The 25,809-nt window shown below is 37.2% G+C and overlaps 1 protein-coding gene across 4 annotated transcripts in view; it reads right to left on the reverse strand.

Annotated features, from left to right (window-relative positions):
- TASP1 (taspase 1) overlaps positions 1–25,809 on the reverse strand; it is a 272,025-nt gene that overhangs the window by 45,179 nt on the left and 201,037 nt on the right. For all 4 annotated transcript variants that reach the window (XR_009344681.1, XR_009344682.1, XM_059134054.1 and 1 more), the window contains one exon: positions 18,203–18,313. Coding sequence is in view for 2 of the 4 variants with exons in the window: in XM_059134054.1 (XP_058990037.1) it covers positions 18,203–18,313 (111 nt within the window). In the remaining 2 variants the exon portion in view is untranslated. The remainder of the gene's footprint in view (positions 1–18,202; positions 18,314–25,809) is intronic.

The following is a 25,809-nucleotide window of genomic DNA, read 5'->3' on the forward strand; positions in this document are numbered from 1 at the left end:
TTCCCCCACCAATCTTCCTTCTGGGAACTATCAGTTTGTTCTCTATAATTAAAAGTCTGTTTCTTGATTTGTCTCTCTCTCTCTTTCTCTCTTCCCTTCTGTTTTTATTATTTCTTAAATTCAAAATATGACTGCAATCATATGGTATTTATCTTTCCCTAACTGACTTATTTCACTTAGCATTATACCCTCTAGCTCCATTCATGTTGCTGAAAATGGCAAAATTCAATCTTTTACAGCTGAATAATATTCTATTATACATATAGACCACATCTTCTTTATCCATTCATCTATCGATGGATACTAGGAATGCTTCCATAATTTGGCCATGGTAAATAATGCTGCAATAAATGTAGTGGTGAATGTATTCCTCTGTACTAGTACTGTGAATGCTGGATTATAGGGTAGTTCTCTTTTTAACTTTTTGAGGACCCCTCCCATACCTTCTTCCATAGTGACTGAACCTTTTGCCTTCCCACCAACAGTGAGGGGGTTCCTTTATCTCCATATCTTTGCCAACACTTGTATGGATTTTAGCCATTCTGACAGGTGTGAGGTGATATCTTATTGTAGTTTTTATCTACATTCCTCTGATGATGAGTGACATTGAGCATCTTCTTGTATGTCTATTAGCCATATATATTTTTTCTTTGGAGAAATAGCAGTTCATGTCTTCTGCTCATTTTTTAATTGGGTTATTTTTGAGGTGTTGAGTTTTATACATTCTTTATATATTTTGGATACTAACCCTTTATCAGATATGTCATTTGCAAATATCTTTTCCCATTTTGCAGGCTGTCTTTTAGTTTTGCTGATTGTTTCCTTCACTATGTAGAAGCTTTTATTTTGATGTAGTCCCAAAAATTTATTTTTGCTTTTACTTCCCTTCTCTCAAGGGACATTAAAAAAGAAGCTGCTATAGCCAATGTCGAAGAAGTTACTGCTTGTGTTCTTGTCTAGGATTTTTATAGTTGAAAGTCTCGCATTTAGGTCTTTAATCCATTTTGAATTTATTTTTGTGTGTCTAGTTTTATTCTTTTGCATGTTGCTGTCCAGTTTCCCCAGTACCATTTATTGAAGACTGTCTTTTTTCCCATTCGACATTCTTTCCTGCTTTGTGAAAGATTAACTGACCATATAGTTGTGGGTTCATTTCTGGATTTTCTATTTTATTTCCCTGATTATATGTCTATTTTTGTGCCAGTCCCATACTATCTTGATCACTACAGCTTTGTAGTATAACTTCAGATTTGGAATTGTGACACCTCCAGCTTAATTTTTCTTTTTCAAGATTGGTTTGGCCATTTGGGGTCTTTTGTGATTCCATACAAATCTTAGAATTGCTTGTTCTGGTCTTGTGAAAAATGCTGTGGATATTTTGATAAGGACTGCATTAAATCCGTAGGTTGCTTTGGGTAGTGTGGATATTTTAACAATATTTATTCTTCCAGTCCGTAAGCATGAAATGTCTTTCCATCTGTGTCTTTGGTTTCTTTCATCAGTGTTTTATAGTTTTCAGAGTACAGGTTTTTTTTACCTCTGTAATTAATTTATTCCTGGATACTTTATTATTTTTGGTACAACTGTAAATGGGATTGTTTTCATAATTTCTCCTTCTATTTCTTCATTATTATGTATAGAAATGCAACAGATTCCTATACAATGATTTTATATCCTGTGACCTTACTGAATTCACTTATCACTTCTAGTAGTTTTTTGGAGGTTTTTGTTTTGTTTTGTTTTGTTTTCCTGTGTATAGTATCATGTCATCTGCAAATGTGAAAGTTTTACTTCTTCCTTACCATTTTGGATGCTTTTTATTCCATCCTCTTGTCTGACTGATGTGGCTAGAACTTCCAATATTATGTTAAATAAATGGGTAAGAGTGGATATCCTTATCTTACTCCTTATCTTAGGAGAAAGATTTCAGTTTTTCATCACTGATTATTCTGTTAGCTGTGGGTTTTTCATTTATGGCCTTTATTGTGGTGAGATATGTTCCCTCTAAACCTATGTTATTGAGGGTTTTTTTTTTTATTATCATGAATGAATGTTGTACTTTGTCAAATGCTTTGTCTGCATCTACTGAAATGATCATATGGCTTTTATCTTTTCTTGTTGATATGATGAATCATACTGATGTGAATACTGAATCACATCTATATCCTGGGAATAAATTCCATGTGATCACGGTGAATGACTTTTTTAATGTATTGTTGAATTCAGCTTGCTAGTATTTTGTTGAGGATTTTTGCATCTATGTTCATCAGAGATATTGGTCTGTAGTTCTCTTTTCTTGTTGTGTTTTTGTCTGGTTTTAGTATTGGCTAATGTAGGCTTCACAGAATGAATTTGGAAGTTTTCCTTCCTTTTCCATGTTTTGGAATAATTTGAGAAGAAAAGGTATTAATGCTTCTTTAAATGTTCAGTAGAATTCACCTGTGAAGCCATCTGGTCCCGGACTTTAGTTTGTTGGAAGGTTTTTTTTTTTTTATTACTGATTCAATTTCATTGCTGATAATTGATCTGTTCCAATTTTCTATTTCTTCCTGAAAGTTTGGTTTCTATTTCTTCCTGGTAGTTTTTATGTTTCCAGGAATTTATCCATTTCTTTCAGGTTGTCCAGTTTGTTCACATATAAGTTTTCAAAATATTCTCTTAGAATCCTTTGTATTTCTATGGTGTTATTCATTACTTCTCTTTCATTTCTCTCTTTCTCTCTCTCTCTTTTTTTTTTTTTTTTGTCTTTTCATTTTTGTTTTAGTTTTTAAAAGTAGGCTCCACACCCAGCATGGAGTCCAATGTGGGGCCTGAACTCAGGACCCTGAGGTCAAGACCTGAGTTCAGATCAAGAGTTGGATGTTCAACTAACTGAGCCACCAAGGCATCCTCTCTCTCCTTTTGATAAGTCTGGCTAATGATTATCAATTTTGTTGATCTTTTCAAAGAACCAGCTCCTGCTTTCACCGATCTGTTCTAATGTCATCATTGTTGTTTTTAGTTTATATTTCATTTATTTCTGCTCTAGTATTTATTATTTATTTCATTCTATGGGTTTGGGATTTCATTTATTCTTCTTTTTCCAGCTTCTTTAGGCATAAGGTTAGGCTGTTTATGTGAGATTCTTCCTGCTTCTTGAGGTAGGCCTGTATTGTTATTAACCTTTCCTCTTAAAACAGCTTTTGTTGCATCCCAAATATTTCACACTGTTGTGATTTCATTTTAATTTTTTTCCATTTTTTTTCATTTCCTCTGTGATTTCTTGGTTGACCCATTCATTGTTTAGTACCATGTTATTTAACCTCCACGTTTGTTCCCTTTCCAGATTTTTTTCTTGTGGTTGATTTCTAGTTTCATAGCATTGTGGTGAGAAGAAATGCATGGAATGACTTCAATCTCTTTGAACATGTTGAGATTTGTTTTGTGGGCTAACATGTGATCTATTCTGGAGAATGTTCCATGAGCACTTGAAAACAAATGTGTATTCTGCTGTTTTAGGATGGAATGTTCTGAATTTATCTGTTAAATCTGTCCAGTCCAGTGTGTCATTCAAAGCCACTGTTTCCTTGTTGATTTTCTGTTTGGATGGTGTTCTGTTTGGATAGATGTCCACTGATGTAATTGGACAGATGTTTGGATTAATGTCCAATGATTAGTTCCTTTACGTTTGTTCTTAACTGCTTAAAGTATTTGGGTGCTCCGACGAGGTTACATATTTACAATTGTATCTTCTTCTTGGGTTGTGCCTTTAATGATTATATAGCATCTGTCTCTTGTTTTAAAGTCTATTTTGGCCCAGGGGTGCCTGGGTGGCTCAGTCGGTTAAATGTCCAACTCTTGATTTCAGCTCAGGTCATGATCTTGGAGTCACGGGATTAAGCCCCACATTGGGCTCCACGCTGGGTGTGGAGTCAGCTTGGGATTCTCTCTTGCTCTCCTTCTGCCCCTCTCCATTGTCAGTGTGGTCTCTTCTCTTTAAAAAAAAACCAAAAAACAAAAACTCTATTCTGTCCTATAGAACTATTGCTACCCTGGCTTTCTTTTCACATCCATTTGCATGTGGTAAAGGTTTCTCCATCCCTTCACTTTCAATCCATATGTGCCTTTAGGTCTGAAATGTAGGCAGGTCTCTTGTAAGCAGCATATAGATGGGCCTTTTTTTTTTTTTTTTAAATCCATTCCATCACCCTATGTCTTTTGATTGGTGTGTTTAGTCCATTTACATTCAAATTAATTATTGTTAGGTATGCATTTGTTGCCATTTTGCTACTTGTTTTTTTACGGTTGTTTTTGTAGCTTTTCTCTGTTCTCTTGCTCTCTTCTCTTGCAGTTAGTTGGTTTTCTTTAGTGATATACTTGGATTCCTTTCTCTTTAGTTTTTGCAAATCTATTACTGGTTTTCGATTTTTGGTTACCTTTTGGTTTGTATATAACATTTTCTGCATATTGGAGTCTATATTAAGTTAATGGTCACTTAAGTTTGAACTCATTTTTTACTCCTCTCCCCCACATTTTAGGTATATGGTGTCATACTTACATCCTTTTGTTTTGTGATTCCCCTGACTGATTTTTATAGATATACTTACTTTTACCACTTTTGTGCTTCCTACTTTTCTTACTCTTGTTTATGGTCTTTACTTTCAACTCAAAGAATCCCCTTTAACATTTCTTGTAGGGCTGGTTGAGTTGTCATGAACTCCTTTAACTTTTGTTTGTCTGGGAAACTCCTTATCTCTCCTGATATTCTGAATGCCAGCCTTGCTGGAAAGTATTCTTAGCTGTAGACTTTCCTTTCAGCACTTTGAATATATCGCTACTCCTTTCTGGCCTGTAAAAAGTTTCTGTTGGAAAATCAGCTGATAGCCTCAATGGAGGTGTCCCTTGTTTGTAACTGCTTTCTTCTCTCTTGCTGCTTCTAAAACTCTCACTTTATCATTACTTTTTGCCATCTTAATTATGATATGTCTTGGTGTGGACCTCCTTGGGTTGATCTTGTTGCAGGGGGGCGGGGGGGAATCTCTGTATGTCCCGGACCTGGATTTCTGTTTCCTTCCCTAGATTCAGGAACTTTTCAGCTATTATTTCTTGAAGTAAATTATCTGTCCCCTCTTATTTCCCTTCTTCTGGGATTCCAATAACATGAATGTTATTATACTTGATGGTATTGCTGAGCTGCTTCAGGGCCATTTTAAACAATGAAGCCATCAGCAAAGGTAGAAAAATGTGAAAAACATGGCATTAAATAGGTTACAAAGAGCTTCCTCACAGTTATGAGAGTTGAGACATGAAGGCAGAGCATCGCCTTATTCACCTCAGCTGGAAATGTGCATGTCGGGTGACAAATTCTTCACCACTCTGCAGGTGCCAACAAATGACTGTATAAGTATCAGGAGTACTGATTATGAAATTACAAATAAGTTTCAGCAAGTAGGAAAATCAGCAAATATGAAATCTGCAAATGTTGAGGACTGATTGTAGTTATTAAAATGATGTACTCTTTCACTTAGTAATTCTTCTTCTAGGTAATTATTCTATAGATATGCTTTTATATTTATGAAATAACATATTTACAAAGATACTCACTGAAGTAGTTTTAATTAGGAAGAAACTGGAAATAGCTCAGTTGCCTATTGGTGGGAGTATATATAAATAACTACGGTACTCTACATAGTGGAATACCATGGAACAATTAAAAACAAAGGAAGAAGCTGGGGCACCTGGGTGGCTCAGTGGGTTAGAGCCTCTGCCTTCGGCTCAGGTCATGATCTCGGGGTCCTGGGATCGAGCCCCGCATTGGGCTCTCTGCTCAGCAGGGAGCCTTCTTCTCTCCCTCTCTGCCTACTCGTGATCTCTCTCTCTCTCTGTCAAATAAACAAATGAATAATATCTTTAAAAAAAAAAAAAAGGAAAAAGCTCTACATGGAAGATATGGAACCATCTACATTGAGTATTTTTCTGACTTTTTGTCCATGAATCACAATATAACAAAAACAAAATTTAAAAGTCCCACAGGTTGTCACTTAGTACATGTATTTCTTTATAAATGAAATTTCACAAAATAATACCTACCCTTTTACTTACCATGCATTGGTTTATACTACTGGGTTCCTTATAGTATATCCACTGATTTAAAAGATTCTGTCTATGACTCACTAAATTGACTCCAGACCTCATTAATATAACAGGCTTCAGTTTGAAAAAACACTTACTTACAAGATACATAGTTTATCTAAAATAAAAGGCAAGGTAGACAATGATATAGAGATGGCGCTGCCATTTCTGTGGAAGAAAATAAAAGCGGACCATGGAAGAATATGTTTGTAAATACATGGGATCTCTCTGGAAGAACACTTTAGGAAGTGGCAACAATAGCTGCTACTATAAATATGAGAAGTGTTTGGTTAAGGGAGTTTAATGGAGCGCAATCTATTTTTCACCATATGTCCTTTCCCAAAACCTCTGAATTTTGTCCTATTTTGGTTTATTTCCTTTTTTAAAAAAAAATGCCCCAGGAATTCCAATCTAAGTTATCTGTTAAGAATTTCTTCCTTATTTAGATTATGACATTCTGAACTTCTGAAATTTGATGTAATGAGAAGTTACCATATATTTTTAATTATCCTTCATGAGAATGCTTTATTATGATGTGAAATGATCTAGTGCTTTCAAACTGTTTCATGTCTCGTGACTACCTAAAATATGGCCAAATCTTACAAAGAACCGTGAATAAGTCCCTTCATAAATTTACACTGGACACATACATTTAGGGAAAAACCTATTATGTTTAAAGAGCAATTAAAACAAAAAAAATTTATTCCTGCTAGAAATTTTACAATACCAAAATCACTATAAATTTTTTTAAATGAGCAGAAAACATTTATTGGGGGCGCCTGGGTAGCTCAGTGGGTTAAGCCTCTGCCTTCGGCTCAGGTCGTGATCTCAGGGTCCTGGGATGGAGTCCCGCATCGGGCTCTCTGCTAGGCAGGGAGCCTGCTTCCTCCTCTCTCAATCTCTCTTTCTCTCTCTCTCACTGCCTGCCTCTCTGCCTACTTGTGATCTCTCTCTGTCAAATAAATAAAATCTTAAAAAAAATTTATTGTCTCAAGGGCAGTTTGTATCACAAACTTTTATAACTGTTTAATTAAGTCCTAATTTACAATTAAGGCCTGGTAAGTAGTACAAAGTTAGCTCAAATATAGTTACATAGAGGCGAAAAATAATAGGAGTAGCATTTCTTATGATGAGTAATATCTAAAAGTCTATAATTTGTTTCATACATCTAAGATGGAAATTTATGGTAAGAGTATTAAGAAATGATTCTAATAATAATACTGCAAACCGGGCAGATATTATATCATAGTACTGGGATTTTTTCCATGTATAATTATTCCATGTAGTGGATCATGAACTAAAGCAATATTTAGGATAAATGTATGGCCCAGAATGACATATCTGAGTGTGGGAAAGTGCCAGGTTTCTTTGCCAGTGGCTGGCCACTGTATACATCTCAACTACTAATTTGAAAAGCCTACTGATTTTTAGAAAGTCAAAGTCCAAGGGGCACCTGGGTTGCTCAGTCAGTTGAGTGCCCAATAACTCTTGGTTTCCACTCAGGTTATGATCCCTGGATCCTGGGATTGAGCCAAGAGTTGGGCTCTGTGCTCAGCAGAGAGTCTGCTCAAGATTCTCTCTCCCTTTTCCCCTCCCCACTCTCAAATAAATAAAGAAAGCCAAAGCCCAGGCATTGTGAGGCTACCGAAAATGGCCAGACCATGAAAAGATCTCCATCAGAAAACTTTAAGAGCCCCCAAAGCCATGCTAAAATAGATTCCTGAATGGGTTTAACATGTGAAAGATGGTCACAGGGATTTGGCAAGCTCTTCTCTACCAAGTGACTTGACAACACATCATATTACATAAGTGTGATGTGAAAAAAGGCCAATAGTACCCAACCCCGTTCCCATGCCAGAGAAAGGGTTAAGTGGGATGTGCTGTTCATGTGCTACTCAAAAATGACATGTTTAGGGGCTCCTGGATGGCTCAGTCAGTTGAGCAATGGACTCTTGATTTTGGCCCAGGTCATGATCTCAGGGTTGTAAGATCAAGCCCTGCATCAGGCTCTTCACTCAACACATAGTCTGCTTGTCCCTCTCCTGCTCCTTCCCCTGCTCTCTCTCTCTCTCAAATAAATAAACAAATAAAATCTTTAAAAAAAAAAAAGATGACAGATTAATGGTATTACAGGCACATCTGAAATGGATTTGCACATAATCTTAGAGGTTATCTTTTCTGGAAATCTGTATTTAATGCACTGGAATAAATAAATTCACCCACAAGTATAATGCTCATAGTAGTTCTACTTTAGTCTTAACATCCTTTCACTATATGAGACAGCTTTTAGTCCCTATGCAAGGCTTTGACTCCTAGTGACACTTAAATCCCAGCCTTCAGTAGTTAATAGTAAAGCTACACCACCACCCCCTTGCAAGATGCTCCCTGCCAGGACCTCTTTCTCTTTCAAAATGATTCATAGGTCATCTGTTTAAGCAAACAAAATTGATCTACTAGGGTTGCAAGCAAGTTTTCTCTACCAATCGGATTCTCTTTTCTAGCCAGAGAGAAGTTCTCAGCCACCCCTTTAAAAAAAATTGTTGTTCTCCAATTGTTGTTAACAACCCCCAGCTGCACTGGCTCCCACGCCCATTTAAAACCCCTCTGCCTGGCTTCACATCCCAGACTTTCTTGCACAGAAAACAGAACTTTAAAATCAGAACCGTCTTGGGCTAGATAGTTGCCAAGTCAGCTGCTGCTGCTTCTAGGTGGAATGGCCTATCCTCAGACATTTTGCACAGTGCTTTAAGTTATGTCTTATTAAATAAAGATAGGCTCATTTTTAAAATGGGAAGAATGAGGAACTATAAATAGAAGGGCCTCCTCTTACCTCTGTAGATTTTTCCCCCTGGTTGTTAAGTTCTTTATAACCTAGAATGTGGTTCATACACGGATGCTTTACTGTCCTGACACAGAATCATTAAGATTCATATCTTGTGTGTTCCACTGTGGCCATTAAGTAGCTTTGAGTTGGCTTACCTCTCTGAAAAGCTTTCACCACTGAACTGTAGGAGGGATGGGACTGAAGTTCTAGAGAGCCCTGGTTATACTAAGCCAAGAAAAGAACTGTTTTTTCTTTCCAAGGCTCACTGTGATTTGTTCAAGACTAAAGAAGGATGTTGACTGAAAAGGAAGGAGGAATGTCAGTCAAATAGTAATATAAACCTCAAAGGACAATTTGATTCCCTTCCCTTTTTAATCATTTTATTTATTTATTTTTAGAGTTATTGACTTGAGAGAGAAAGTGCATGAGTAGTGGGAGGGGCACAGGGAGAAGGGGAGAAAGAATCTCAAGCAGACTACCCACTGGTGGAGCCTGACTCAAGGCTCGATCCCAAAACCCTGAGCCGAAATCAAGAGTCCAGACATCTAACTGACTGAGCCACCCAGGTACCCCCCTTTTATCATTTTACTGTATTAAAAACTGCTGGAAAGAGAGGCCACTGGCTGGAACATGGAAGTTCTCTGCTGAACAGAAAAGCATTCAGTGAAACAAGTTTTACTGAAACATGATTTCATTCATTCAACAAATATTGTTTTAGGATTTATTTCATATTAGAGTCATCCCTATTACCCTTTGAGCAGATGAAAATTGACTATAAAATTTGTCAAAATGTTTTTCTGAGAGTTTTAGGAGAACCACAGTAATAAGAATTACATAATCACTAGACTTCTATTCATAAATCTATTCATAAATCTCTGTATTCTTTATATCAAATGGAAAATTTTGTGGCAAAAAAATACTACATAGTTAGATTATAGCTAGAACTATGCTTCTCATGATGGAGAAAAAATTACAGATAAACATCCATTTCTAATTTTTAAAAAGTATATTAGTGATATTCAAAGGAAAAAAAGTAGGGGTATCTGGGTGGCTCATTCATTAGGCATCTGCCTTCAGCTCAGATCATGATCCAGGGTCCTGGGATTGAGCCCTGAGTCAGGCTCCCTGCTCAGCGGGAAGCCTGCTTCTCCCTCTCCTACTCCCCCTGCTTGTGTTCCCTTTCTTGCTGTCAGGTTCTCTCTCTGTCAAATGAATAAATAGATACTTTTTTAAAAATAAAAATAAAAAATAAGGAAAAAAGTTCTTTTATAAAGCAAACAAAGCAGATTATAGCTATTTGTTCTTAAAAGTAACAACTAATTCTGGAATATATAAATCTCAGAGCACTACCTCAATAGATTAATGCAGCTCTATTGTTGAAAAGTTTAAATATCATGTCTGCCTATTTACTTTGCATTTAAGAATAACTACTTAATTTGCTTCCCTCCATCTTATCCTTAAAATAAGGATCAAAACATCAGGGGCGCCTGAGTGGCTCGGTGGTTTAAAGCCTCTGCCTTCGGCTGCAGGTCATGATCCCAGAGTCCTGGGATTGAGCCCCACATAGGGCTATCTGCTCAGTGGGAAGCCTGCTTCCCCCTCTCTCCCTGCCTGCCTCTCTGCCTACTTGTGATCTCTGCCTGTCAAATAAATAAAAAATCTTAAAAAAAAAAAAAAAAGAATCAAAACATCAGCCTCTATCTCAAGACTACAGTGAAGATGTAACAATTGCAAAGCATTGCTGAGGCACTGAAGAGATAAGCTTCTACCCATTTCCTCCAGTGTTGTATGGAAGTGTTGAATCACTGCATTGTACACCTGAAACCAATACAACAGTGTATGCTAACTAAATGGAACTTAAATAAAAATTTTAAAAAAAAAAAAAAAAAAGCTTCCAACCATGGCACTGGACCCCCTTAGAGAACAAAGTTTTAGTTAAATTTCTAAGACAAGTTATTAACATTAGATAAGCACCCATTGGTATCTCTTTTCCCACTACCAACCCAATAGCTAATTTGCTTTCTCTCTGGGAATTATTTTTATGATCATGTGAGCCCAACAGAATGCCTAGTCATAAGTGCTCATGGTGGCATGTGCCATGAAATGGAAATCAGTGATACTGCTGGGGTCCCTGGAATGAAGCTCCTTTGAAGTGCATGTGTTTATGGGTGCTCGCCAAAATTTTAATGCCAGTAAAACCAGAAGGCGGTTTGGAATTTTAACTTACAGTAAAATGACCTTTTATCTTTTTAATGTCCCAGGAAGCATCAACTCAATCTAACATTTTTTATTTTTAAACCATAGCATGTTTTGGTAACAGTGACAAAAAAAAGTACTTGATAAAGAACTTTGCAGGAATGCCACATTTAAGTTCTACTTGGCAAGTCAAGAGCAGTTTAATTTGCTAGAGCTAAGTCTAAAATGATAGAAGGATTCCTTATTCTTCCAAGTAATTATGTAAGATACGGCAAAAATTCTCACAGAAGAAATCATATCACATACCATTTATCATACCATTTATATAAAGTCAGGCCCACATGAGGGCTTCAAAGAGATGAGTAATGGGCAACTTCTTAAGCTGGGTGGCAGGTCCACAGGTGTTCATTTTATTATCATCCTTTATAACTTAAAAATTTATTACATTCTTTTAAAAATACATGGAACATTTCATAGTTAAGAGGAAAAACAGGGAAAGAAGGGGTAGCTGGACAATTGGAAGCAAAATCACATACAACACTTAATTATCAGCAAAATGAACATATCTCTGGATAGTAAGAAACCTGGAGTTATTCTCTGTGTAAGGTGAGGGGAACTTAATGGGGGACTAACAATCACCGTATGTGTTCATCAGATAATCACGCTCAGGCTGAACTGTGTGCCTCACATCTATTTAGGATGAAGGACTCCCAACAGTAGCACAGAAGCCACTGGCCAAAAACAGTCTTTTTTACCTCTAAGAGCCCCTATGCCTCCTATCCTGAATTGCTTAAGATTTTCCTTAAACATCTGGACCCTGTTTCTCATTGATCCCCATACTCACTGCTTCCTAGCAACCATTCTGAGTCAGGGACGCCTGAATTTCACAAGGTCTATCAGGCTCTCACCAGCACAGTGAGGGCAAGCTATAAGGACAAAAATGCACCCATATTGTGAGATTGGCTGTTTATGCCATATATTTGCATACATCCTAATTACTTGTGTCAAATCACAAGTTTAAAACAGAAAAAGACTCACTTTTTTCTACTGGGAGGCTTGATGTGACTTTGTTTACACAATTATTTGCCATACTATATACAGCAACCTCAATAAAGCTCTTCCATTCAGGCCTGGAAAGCACACGTAATTGTACTTCAGCAGGTAAAATATATATATATTATATATATATATATATAATATATAATATATTATATATATATATATATATATTTTTTTTTTTTCTCTAAAAGCAGAGAGAAAATTAATTCTTTTCAGCTGTTTCATTTCAGGGAGAAGCATTTGCTTTGCGTTAAAGCAGTGATTTGTAGGCTAGGCTTTGCCAGCATCTCATGATCTGGAGAGTGGGAGGTCGACGGATGGGTGTTGCAAATACATTCACATCCAAACTGTCCTTTTTATAAGACTATTTGCAGAGGCTATCTTCTGTGATCCATTTTGACTGTGTTCAAATCTTCTTGTTCCCAGATACTCATCATTATCCAATATTTCCAAGCCATACTGTTTTGTTCGGGTTTTGTTTTGTTTTAAGAGCATTTAAAGATACTTTATGTGACATTTCATTTTTCTAGAAGAGTGTCAATTTAAAATTTCAATCAATGAGGAAATTCCATTTGACATGTAATTTGTTAATTTAAATAATTAGTGGAGCCTACTATGGAGGTGGGTACAAGGTTGGATATGACACAGTCCTGGCCCTCAAATGGTTCACAATCTGGTAGTGTGATTCTCAGGGGCAGTGGAATCTTCTAGTACTTGGAAAGATATTTTAAACACCTGGATCCTTCATGTGAGTCACTGGAGCTCAGAGATCTGTGATCTATTCCTGTCAAATAACTGGGTTCAGAAAAAAGCTTAAGAGGTGCTGGCCTAGGGAGAGGGATAGACACTTTAACACACGTCTAGGATGTGTCATAGTGAATGTGATAAGAGATGCCAATTGCATGTTGCAATAAAAAGCACAAGGAAGAAGAAATCACCTGGGGAAAGGGTTTCCAAAGGATTCCAAGAAGATTCATATCTGTCCTCGGTCTTTAAAGAAGGAATGTAACTGGCCCAAGGCATTCCAAGCACAGGTAAAAGCATGTGAAAGTTACGGAGGAAAAAACAGGACTCTCTGGAAGAAGACCAAGCAATTTGAAATGGCCAGAACTGGGTGCTTTGAGGCTGGGTGGAGGGAAAGGACTAAATTGGAAATGACAATGAAAGCATATTTTGGGGTTAGATCATGGGAGGACTTTCCCATCAAGTTAAGTAGTTCCCATCTGTCTTCTAGGGAAATGACCAACAGAGGCAGGAGTGTAGATGTGTGCTCACAGAAAAATTGAAAGCAGAGAGTGATAGTAAGAGATACAGGTTTTGTCTTTAATACATAGAGAAAATTATTCAACATTTAGCTTAGACATAAAGTAAACTAATTACATATACCTATGTGGCCCTTCTTTTAACCACAATCTCTCTGAACCTGGGTTTGGTCTCTCTAAGCCACAATTAGGTCAGGTTCTCATTTTTGCCCTTTCTACTTTGGGGTGGCATGCTTCTCTCCTAACTGCCCATTTCTGAGCACATAATTAGGTTCTCTGGGCCAGGGAGAGAGAAGTCTTGTGACTGTATGAAGGTGAGAGAGGAATACAGTCAGGGATGTTAATGAGACAGTCTAGAAAAGAGTGACTAGGGACTGCAAAATAGGGCACTGATCCCATTTGTCTCAGAGGACCCCAAAGAAGAAAACCAGAATCTACTCATGCAATCTGATAGTCTCAGCTGCCTAACAATGCAACAGAGCACCTTGATTTGTTACTGTAGCTCTTTAGACTAACTAGAAGCCTATCTGGCAGTGAGAGGATTTAAAAGGTTCTATTTTGGCATAAATTACCCCAAAATCGAATGATTTAAAACAGAAAACATTTACTATCTCAGTTTCTGTGGGTGAAGAATTCAGGAGTGGCTTTGTTGGGTAATTCTTGCTCAGAGACTTACACTCTACTCTCCCTCATGAGATTCAGTCAAGAAATCTGTGCAAGGCTGCTGCAGTCATCTGCAAATTCATTCAGAGCTGAGGCTATATTAGCAAGAAGTCGCAGGGCCTTGCTGGCTATTGGAAAGAGGTCATAGTTTTTTGCCATGTGGACCTCTCCACAGTGCTGCCTTACTGTCCATAAAACATGGCAGTTGGTCTTTCTTTTATTACTATTTTTCTGTTTATTTTGTCCCTGCCGGGCTTTATATTAACATATAATGTATTATTCATTTCAGGGGTATAGGTCTGGGAATCATCAGTCTTACACAATTCACAGCACTCACCATAGCACATACTCTCCCCAGTGTCCATCACCCAGCCACCCAAACCCTCCCATCAGGCAGCTGGTCTTTCCGAGAGTGGGAAAATAAGGAGGATGCCACAGTGCTTTTTCTGATCTAGCCTCAGAAGTCACACACTATCACACTGCCATATTCTTATGCCTTGGAAGATTGTCTCAAGGGAGAGGAATAAGCTCCACCTCTTGCAAACAATTTATGAACAAAGCACATGTAACAAGGTCAAACAAGAGGATTTTGACTATTCCTTCATACGTGAGATTTACCAATTCTATTCATGAATCAGTGAACAGAGGATAAACCTTGAAAGTGCCCTGTATTTGAGTCATCCCACCCTTGAAGTGGCCTACTGGGGCTCTTTTAATTGATATATTTGTCAAGAGGAGAGGTTCAGTAATGGATTTCTGGAAACTCCACCAAGTGACAGTGGGGTTTGATTGAAACTGCTCTTACAGTGTTACGGAAACACTACTTACGATTTTCAGAAAAGAGAGTGGACACAGAAAAAGCTCAAGGTAGAGAATATTTTAATTATACTATTCTTCAGATAAAAAATGATAGACCAATATACAGTAATCCAATTGTTGTTGTTGTTGTTTTGATTTTGGGAATTATCTTATTTGGACTATAGAAAAGAATGACTTCTGAGCTCTCTTGGTTTCTAGATATTACTAAGCATTACAGAGCCAATGAGTTTGTAAAGTTAAACTTTCATGAGGGTTTTATAAGGCAATAAATGAGAAGTCATGGTTCAAACATGAAGCAAATTAGGTTGTGGCTTGCTTCAGAGCAACTGACAGGGTATAGCATGGGAGAATCCATTTGACCTTGATGTTTGAAATATTCTTTTACAGGCAGAGGTTTATGACAGACTCTTATTTTCTTATGAGTCCAATCTTCTACTGGGATCTGCAGTGAATAATATATAGTTTTGGTACTGCCAATGCTCGTTACTAATTGGCACTATTCAGAACCTCTAATCAAGATGTAGAAAACGAGTTAGGTATAGTACAGAATGTGGATGTTAATAACCATGACAATATTGCTAGAGATTGAGGTGAGGTTTGGGAGTAAGGAAGAAAGAAAAAAGAAGAACACATGAACTTTCCTGAACTTACATAGTCAAAGAGGTGAGGTATGGTTGATAGAGACTGTCTGAAGTTGAGGAATCAAGAAATAAATTGGGAAATAGTATGTTACATGGGGCGCTTGGGTGGCTCAGTGGGTTAGGCATCTGCCTTAGGCTCGGGTCATGATCTCAGGGTCCTGGGATTGAGCCCTGAATCGGGCTCTCTGCTCAGCAGGGAGCCTGCTTCCCATATCTATCTCTCTCTCTCTCCCCCTGCCTCTCTGCCTGTCAAATAAATAAATAAAATTTATTTATTTATTTATTTATAAAAAAGAAAGAAAGAAAGAAATAGTATTTTACAGTTGCGATAAAATTAAATTTATGATTTCAAGTTAGAGGAGAAGTCTAACAAAAGTCTAGAGGAAGGGGGGGTTGAAACTGGTTTGAACTACATTTTCAATTTTATTTTCCCCCAAAAGGAGTCACAAACTATTGACCAATCAAGAAACAGAAGCATGAAATTATTCTATAGAATGAACATGTTTTCAACAAGAATAACCAGAACCAGAGACTGGTGGCTCTGGGTCTGGGGTGACCATGGTGACTTTCACATCTCCTCTCCTATCCTTTTGTACATAGATTACTCTTTTGAACAAATGTAAAAATCCAATCCATGTAGTTGGTGTCATCTATAAGTTGATACTAGCCTATGTTCACAAGGTTTTAGTAGATAAACTTCACAAACATTAAAGCCTCTAGTTAGTTTTAACAAATGGCAAGATTTCACTTATTTTAGAAATTCACACTTTACATTTCATTCTTCTTCTTAAAACAGAGAGTAAAAATCAGTTTACAAATTACTACCTTGGTGATTGAAAGTATTTGACATGATTTCAAATTCTATGATTTATCCTTAAATATGCATTTCTATACTACACCACCAAAAATGAAAAACAAAAAAAACTTACAATTTTCAGGATTAACTCTAATGGGCAAGAGTCCAGGCTCAGTAGAGAACTGATAATCCATCCTAGGAATAGTCTATAAAGCAGTTTTAATAACTAGTACTAAGGATTATTCTGTTTTTATGGAAGGCCCAGGTACATCCTCCTACAAACTCCCTTCTATGCAAGCATGGAATATTTCTTCAAAGGATTCAACAATAATTAAGATACCAAAGAAGCAAATGGCTAATTTGTCTTGGTTTAACCAAAGACAGTCATTTAAACTACATTTCTTGGGAGCAACCTGGGTACCAAGTATAGTGGATGGAAAGAGAAAAGGGGGGGGCGGGGAGATGAGGTTAGTAGTCAGAATCCAAAGTGCTTTTTTCCTCCCCTTTGAGGAAATTGGGCGAAATTTTTATGAAAGCTCTTTCAGCTTCTATAGAAAAACTACTTTTCTACACTCATAAGAAATTCTTGGTTTTCTAATTTACAGACTCACTTGTACTACAGTAATTCACAATAATCATACAATATAGATCAGGCACCTCTCACATCTTCTGTAAGAAAATTTATAGAAAGGGTTGAACTACAGTTCAACAGTTCCTATTGATGAGCTACAATACTTATATTAAAAAAAATACTTAACGGAAGAATGGATAAATACACAGTGGTGTATCAGTATAATGGAATGCCACACAGCAATAAAAATGAACAAACTACTGCCACATACAACATGCACATCAGATACATGTAGTTCCATTTATATAAAATACAAACCCCAGAGAAACTAATCATGGTGTCAGAAGTCAGCATAGTGGTTCACTTTGGAGAGATAAAGAATGGGGGTGAGTTATCTGGGGGCCTGGGGTTAATGATGAAGTTCTGCTTTTAATATGGGTGCTGCTTACATGGGTGGGTTCAGTTTATAATAATTTATCAAGCAGTTGCAGTTATAAGTCGTGTACTTTCCTGAAAATATATATAATTAATTAAAAAGTCAATTAAAAATAACAGATGAATGGATTAGAAAAAGGGCCTTCTATGGGAAGAATTAGTCCACAGGTTTGTGTCTTGGAAAATGGAAGACTGGCTGGTTTTTAACCCCAGTGGTACACTTGGCTAGACACAAAACTGCACATCTGGATGGACATCTGCAAATCTGCAAAACACTCACTTGACCCTTCTTCACCACAGCTTTATGAGAGGGTAGGGCAGATGTCCTTATTTTACAGAAGAGGAAGTGGCACAGAACAGTAAGACCCAATGCACAAAGGCATCATAGCTAATAAGCGATGGAGCCAAAAAAGATTCCTAGGCCAGTAGCTCTTCACATGGTTCTGATTCCGTTTTGGGAGGGGACACAGTAAGAAGCTTCTTTCTATGTCTGTTACTGTGTATGCTGTTATGGGTTACCAGTGCTGTGTGGAACAAGCGGGAAATAAATACACAGTCTCAATGTTCTTAATATTCGACTTTAATAAAGGTCCTAGGTTCTAAGCCCATTTGAAAAATATGCTTTAAGCATACATTTAAAAATGAATATTCATCTTTTACATGTTTACCTATGCAAAAAGATCAGAAGAATAGACATGTGTAGATACCAGTAGAGCATTCTGGCCTTCCCATACCTTAACATTATTAACTTAAGGACATAATTCTTTCCATATCTTGAAGAAATGAAAGAGAAAGACACACACATAAGGTATATGTCCAGCTCACCTAGAAGTGTCTGCTTATCTTGGGAGGAGTCAGATTCTGCAGAACACCTGCAAGTTCGAAGAACAATCACTCCTCCAAGCACGCCATCTTCACTGGCCAGGAAAGGTGAACCTAGACAAGAATGGCAAATGGTCATTTTTTCATGAATTTTACTTTTTTTTATTTTCAATTTTTATTTGATTATAAGAACAAAAATGTGGTATGAATAAGATCTTGAAAGATGCCCATTTTCTGACAACCACCATTGTTTTTGCCTTGTATAGGCTTGATGGCAAATGCAGGCTTATGCCCGAACAGGGGCCATTTGGCAAAGACAATCCCAGATGCTGCCAAGAAGACTTGAGTAGGGGTGAAGTGTGCATTACAGTATTCAGAATGGAACTGGAAACACTACCAGATTAAAGGACCAAAACACAAATACAGGAAAAAATGCTCAGCAAGTCTCTTTGATCAGCTCTTAGGGATCACCTACCAGGCTCTCCCTGCTGTCAGGGACATGCCACCAAAAGCTTTGATTTACTACCTTAAATTGAATTTTAAACAATAAGTCACAAACTTTATTACAAACATTTAAAAATGATCCTTATGGTTTACACAAATAAGGTGAAACTGTATTTCTATTATAAGAGCTTGGTGGTTAGAAACAACCAGGCCTCTTTAGGATCTCACACACTGAACCATTGTGAGCATCTCAAGAACACTACACTTTAAAACTCCTCATTTTTCCTCCCCAAGGACATCTTCTTTGAACATCTGGCATAGCAAGTAAGCACATGGAGAACAAATGCAAAATTAACCCAAGCACTATCAAAGAAAGTAGTAAAAATAAAAACCAACCAAATTGGATTTGGGGAAGCTTCTGGTTAAACTTAGTAAATTAAACACATATATTTATCTCCACTCCTTACAAAGGCATGACCAAATGAGGACAGAGAGAAAGGCAAATGAGAAAAAAAAAACAACAACTGACCTTTTAGAAAATGAAAAGAAGATGGACATTAGTTGGTTCACCTAGTAGACCTAGAGAAACCTAAGCTTTCATGGTGGAACAGGGCTGAAACTGGGTTGGGGGGAGGTACCCATAAGAAATCACCCAATTTTATCAAGAAACTCAAAAAGAAGGGATACAGGGTGGGACCAAAATGAAGATGACTGGTTTAGAGTGTCCAAAAGGACCTATCCTTACTTTTTGGCCCTTTCAGTGATAGTTTGCCAACCCCTGATCTAAAGCCTCAGATTCCTGCATAGAGAGGAAGCTACTTCTTCCTAACCCAGAAGATGCCAGGATATTTAATCTCTAGAGAGGAAGAAACAGAAGGACTTGAGTCTTGGGCGCATCAGACTCAGCACAGGGCAGAAGGGAGGCTCCACAGTGAATACAGGATATGGAAGTGGAAGTCTTAATGCTCAACAGTGAAATAACCAGCTCCTTTATCTAGAGGCTCCCAGGATACAAGAAGTCAGGCTGACATCCTCCAAACAAAAGACTGGAAAATTCCCTTTCAGCCACACAACTAGCTTAAGAATAAAGACCTACCTGAGAGACCCTAAAAAAGTCTGCCTTATAGTGATGGCTTTCAGATGACAGGTATGACTCATTCAGAAGGTTTTCAGTTCAACTCTTTGGTATTTAACTGTTAAAGAAGTATAGATTACCTAGGATCACTAGTTGTTTCAGTTAGGCTCTAGAGAAGACAGAGATCAAAACTAAAAAGCAACACAGAGAAAACTTAGGAAATCAACTGAGCAAAAGGAAAGAAAAAATAAAAAGAGAGAGAGTGCAAGAAATCACAAGAACAGTCCAGAAGGTCCAATATCTGAATAATAGGAGTTAAAGGGAAAAAAAAAAAAGAGCATAGAAGAAATGAAATTTCAAAGAAATAATTCAAAAACATTTCTAAGAATTGAAAGGTAAGTGTCTGGACTAAAAAGGCTCATAAACATCCCAGAACAACTCATGTAGTTGCCATGGAGGTATATCATTGTGAAATATCAAAATATTGAAGAAAGAAATAAAAGTTTAAAAACTTCCAAGTGGAAAAAAAAAAAAAGTCATATGGAAAGGAAGGGGATCATAATGGGATCAAATTTCTCAACAAACTAGAATATCAGAAGGCACCTTCCTCAAAATGATAAAGGAAAATTATTTCCAACCAAGAATTCTATATGAGGCCAAAATGTCAGTCAAGTGTGAAAATAGAATAAAGCTCTACAAAGTCTCAAAGAATTTACTTCCCACATACTTTCTCAGAAAGCGGTAGGATGAACGTGCCTTGGCAAAGTGAAGGAATAGGGTACATAATGCAAAAGAAAATCAGATCTGGAAACAGGCAATCCAAAACAAGAAAACACAAAAATATTCCCAGATGGCACTATGCAGCAGGTTTAGAAAGTGGACAGTCCAAATTGGAGGAGGAAGCCAGAGGAGGCTGGAAAGATATTTCCAAGGGGAAAATAAATCAAACTTACAAAATATATGTTGGGTTTGAATTTATTGACAGGAAATGTTTCAGATTTTGAGGGAAGTTTGACAATCAAGAGTGACTGGTATAAAACAACAACAACAACAACAAAAAGAAACGCAAACAATGAGGCAAGTATTAACTGCAGAAAAAATATGAATTTGTGTAAGAAAGGAAACAGCATCACAGTACACCACATAGTGCAGATGCCAATAGCTGGAGTCAAGAATAAAAACTCACAAAACTGACAAGCTAGAATAAAAAAGGGAGGGGGAACATAGTACATCAAAAAGAGGAATGGTCTATGTAGTATGGGTAGGTTTGGGGTTGGAAATATAGGAGAATTAAATCCTTGCCTTTCCTGGTATGAATATGAAGATATCTTATTTGATATATAAATAATATCTATAATTGGAAACTGAAGGAACAGTAGTACAAGTGTGTTATGTTGAATTACAGATTTAACTTCTAAAAGAAATAGCTGTGAGAGTTAAAAGTAGTAGCCTTGGGGGAGAGGAAGCTGGAAAAGGGGACTGGAGTTGGAACAGGGAACCATTCATTTTCATTTTAAGTCTGGGGGTATTGTTTGTCTTTTTAAACCACTTACTTGTTTTGCCTTGTAAAGAAAAACAACACAAAGTTAAACTGTGGAACTGGAGTAAATGTTTTAATCCTCAGCCTCTTAAAGAAGGGGGAAGAAGACGGGAAATTCACAATCATTGAGAAACGACCCTGCATGAGGGCTTGGTTCCATGCTTTCATGTTCTATAGTTTAGTTTTCAGAGCCACTGAAGGGGGTCAGAGTAAATCTCCCCAAAATGTTTCATTTTGGCATGTGGACTCTTTTGAGCTGAAAGGAACCAAGACCCTGCAGGCCCAAGAAACTTTTGCCTCATCCTTAACTACCTAGAAGAATTTAAGTTGGGGTTTTTTCCTAGAATTAGAATTATCACTAGGAATAAATTTTATCTGAGCAACCCATCAGTATGGCAGGGCAAATATCTAATTACCAAACATCTGTCTTCTTACTGCCTATGAATTGTCCTCCTCCCCTTTAAAGCCCCAGGCCTCTATCCCATTCCTTAGTTCAGCATGACAGAAATACGTCATTGTACCTTTCTGTCTTTGAACCTGTCATGTATAAGGTGTTCCAGTATTATGAAATTAAATTTAACTTTCTCCTGTAAACCAGCCTCATATCAATTTAATCCTTAAACCAGCTGGAAGAATCTTTGAAGGATAGAGGAAAATTTTTCTCCCAGCACAGTAGTGATGAAGAACCTAACATTCAGAGTGGTTCAATGACTTGCCATAGGCATGCTACAGTTGAGCAGAGTATGTGGTTTTCCCTAATGACTCTTTGAGCCCATAGTCCTTGCTTGCTTTGCAGCAATGCCTCTCAGGGAATGGGAAACTCTGGATAAGCTCACATTCCAACAGCTGTTATATCTAGTTGAACAGGTTTGAGGACAAGTACATTTACAAGTCAATGAAGAAATTCATCCAGTTACTGATAAGCACTGTGAAGAAAATGAATGCTGGTAAATGATAGAATGTATGACTTGAGCAGGGGCTACTTCACATCAAAAGTCAGAAAAAGTCTCCTTAGTTAAGGAGCTAACCATGTGAAGACTTGGGGGAAGAACATTCCAGACAGATGAGCAAGCAAATGCAGAGACCTTAAGGTGAGAAGGAACCTGGATGTTTAGGAAACACAAGACTAGAGTGGTAAGAGCTGAGTGAGGGAGAGGGGAGAGGGCAGAACATAAATTCAAAGAGAGGCAGGACCAGGTCATATAGGGTTGCAAAAGCCCTTATGGGTACAACAAGGAGTCTGGATTTTATAACTGCATGTGTGATGAAAAGATGAGGAAATCTTTAACCAGGAAAATGACAGTTCTTGTTTACACTTCTAAAAGGTTACTCTGTAGTATGAAACAGATTGGCAGGGCAAGCATGTAAGAAGCAAGTCACTAAAGAAGGTGCAGTGACAGCCCAACTGACTGATAACAGTTGCTGAGGTGAGCCTCCTAGTATTGGAGACTGTCAGTAGAAGCTGAGTCTGGGATATATTCTGCAAGTAGAACCAAAAGGGCTATTCATTGAATGAATATGGGGACATGGGAAACAGAAATATCAAAGTTTACTCTAGTAAGAAGCATACATCCCAGCTATGATTACATCATTACACCATTCAAAAACCTTCGATGGTTCCCAAGTGCCCATAGAACAATGTCCAAATACCTTAGCCTGGCACCAGTCCTCCTCTCTCTTCCCTACTTTATCTTCCTATTTATTTTTACACACCAAATGCTTTCGCCAAACTGGACTTCCTGTATTCCATTTCTCCAAGATTTCCCCCTGGGCCCACTGTAATGAACTATTCTTCCTGAATCCCTTTCTCCCCATGAACGGAATTTATCTTCAGTGCCTTTTATACAGACACAGCTCTCTGGGGTGAGGATATCTCACCTTTAAAGCACCCTTAGGGACTAATGAAATGCTTCCACTTATTCACTGCCTTCTCCTATCCCCAAACTCCTCAACACACCACATGCATACATATACGCACATATCTTCCCACTTACACCACTGCAGTGTGGCCCTGAAGATGGCAAGACAGGATATTAATGCAGAGAAGGGAGATGGGGCTCCCAAGGCACCATGGAAGCTACATCAGGACTCCTCACTCTCAGTATGCATCCATTCAATAATTTAATGAAACAATGATTAGTTATATTTGAAGATTTCCAATTTTTCATGGAAAGTACTCAGATTTCATATTATCATTGTGATACTTAAAAGAAAATACTCACACAGAAGGCCTTGTTTTGAGTCTTAGGGTAGCAACCATGCATTCTTAAGAAAGACATTTTTTTCCCCCAAAATCTATGCTTCAGCTTCTTAAATTATAAATTATGGATATTAAAAGATATTTTTTCTGGTTGTTTTAAGGACTGAATTATACATATGAACTCTGCAACCTCTTAAGAGCTATCAAAACATTTGGTGGTAGTAACAGTGATGGTAGGAAGACACTTCAGCATTTTGCTGGTTCTCCAAAACTGTCATGTTGAACAGGATCTATTACTGTATCTACTTGGTTAACCTTTCACAATAGCCAGAACCAGTGTTCAACTAACATTCAGTAGTGGTGATAGGGTATCAATTTTCCAAGTCAAAACGTTAAACAGTTTCTGTATATAAGGAAACACTATTTATTATTCTTCCCAATAAGAAAAGAAAAATTAACATGGAGTGACATTTTAGGCACTGTGTTAGGTGCTTTCACACCCATCTAGGTAATCTGGCATAAAAAATAATAAAATAAGGGGTGCCTGGGTGGCTCAGTTAGTTAAGTGACTGCCTTCGGTTCAGGTCATGATGTTGGCATCCCAGGATCAAGTCTCACATCAAGCTCCCTACTGAGCAGGGAATCTGCTTCTTCCTCTGATCCTTCTCCCTCTCATGCTCTCTCTCTCTCATTCTCTCTCTCAAATAAATAAAATCTTAAAAAAATTTTAAGACAAACCAAAGTTCCATTAATACATATGTAAGAAATTTCATAAAATATCTAAAGAAGATTAATAAAGACATAATAAAAATTAAGCTTCATTCACCCTAAAAAATAATGTCCCTAACAGATTGCTTAAATATCCAAGTCTAAAACTGTTACGGAAAGAAATTATAATTATAGATGGTAAGAGAAATAGTTACTGTGATCAAATGTATATAATGTGAATATTCATTTAAATTGTAAATCCATACTGTAAAAAAGGAGACACTTCCTAAATTTGTGCCATAATTTCTAAGGATGAAGAATTTGAAGAATTTGAAAGGAAAATCACTGTAAGTATTAAAGTAGAGAATTTAATGGGAAAATGAATCCATAGACTATTGACTGCTAGTACCAGAATCTTAATTAGCATGATCTTTAGTAAAAAGGAGGATTTGATGGCTCATAAAAATCCAATGGCAGGGGTGTGATGGGTGTTTCAGTAACAGTTGGAAATTGCTCTCTATGGACAGTAATGCCTACCAACAGTTCCAGAACTATATTCCTGACAAATTTCAGCACCACAGACTTCCTCTTTTTCAGTTTTAACATTCTCAGGGAGCATCAGTTAGATTTAGGAAAATTTAAAAACTTGACAGTCTAATAGGCTGGATTATTTTTAGTTTTAGAGATTCATATCTGCCCACAGCAGCAACCAGCCATTACCTGATGCCAGCAAGACAAAACACTAACGCTCCTTTTGTAAAACCTGGCACAATGCTTCCTCTTTAACATGTGAGAATTTATCAAGAGAGTGATTCTATAGCCCGAAGGCAGCTGTTAGGGGTCCACTATCTCATTACTTTTAACAAAGAACCTCTGTCTTTCAAATCCATTTCTGCACATTGCTGTCTTCTTTTTAAAGTCTATATGCCAAATCACTTGAATGTCATTTTCTTTTGGAGAAATTACACATATCAAGAAAAAGAAATAGAAAAAAAGAGAGACAAAGATGGTGGTTTGAAGTCTGATGAACAAGAAAATGAAGGGATGGGGAATAATGAATGTTCCATACCGCAAACAGAAACCTCTAACTCCAAAAGAACAAGAGAGATTATTATAAATAATCTTCAAACACAGAAATAGGATAATAGCTTATACTTCTTGGAAGACCAAGGACCTCTTTCCTAAAGATACACTTGAGTTAGTTAATCTTTCCTGGATGTGAAGTATAAGCAGAATGACATGAAAAGTACATAACATAATGAGAGGAGCCAATCACAATGTTCAGAAGCATTACCTCCATTTACAAAGTGCCACTACATTTTTTTTTATTTTTAATTTTTTATAAACATATAATATATTTTTATCCCCAGGGGTACAGGTCTGTGAATCACCAGGTTTACACACTTCACAAAATTGCCACTACATTTTGCCTTTGAAAAGAAGTCTATAACTTTGCCACAATCATCCTATTAGATGTATATTAACTGCATCCTATCATTTCCTGCTCTCTTAAAAATCCTAATGTAATGATTATTACTTTATTCATCTGACAGATGAAAAACCAAGCCAAAAAAGAAATAATCTGAAGCACAGGGAGGTGAATGACAGGCTTTCAGAAACACAAAAAGGAAGTAAGGATCAGG

This window comes from Mustela lutreola, chromosome 9 (assembly GCF_030435805.1).
Source record: "Mustela lutreola isolate mMusLut2 chromosome 9, mMusLut2.pri, whole genome shotgun sequence".
Lineage (NCBI taxonomy): Eukaryota > Metazoa > Chordata > Mammalia > Carnivora > Mustelidae > Mustela > Mustela lutreola.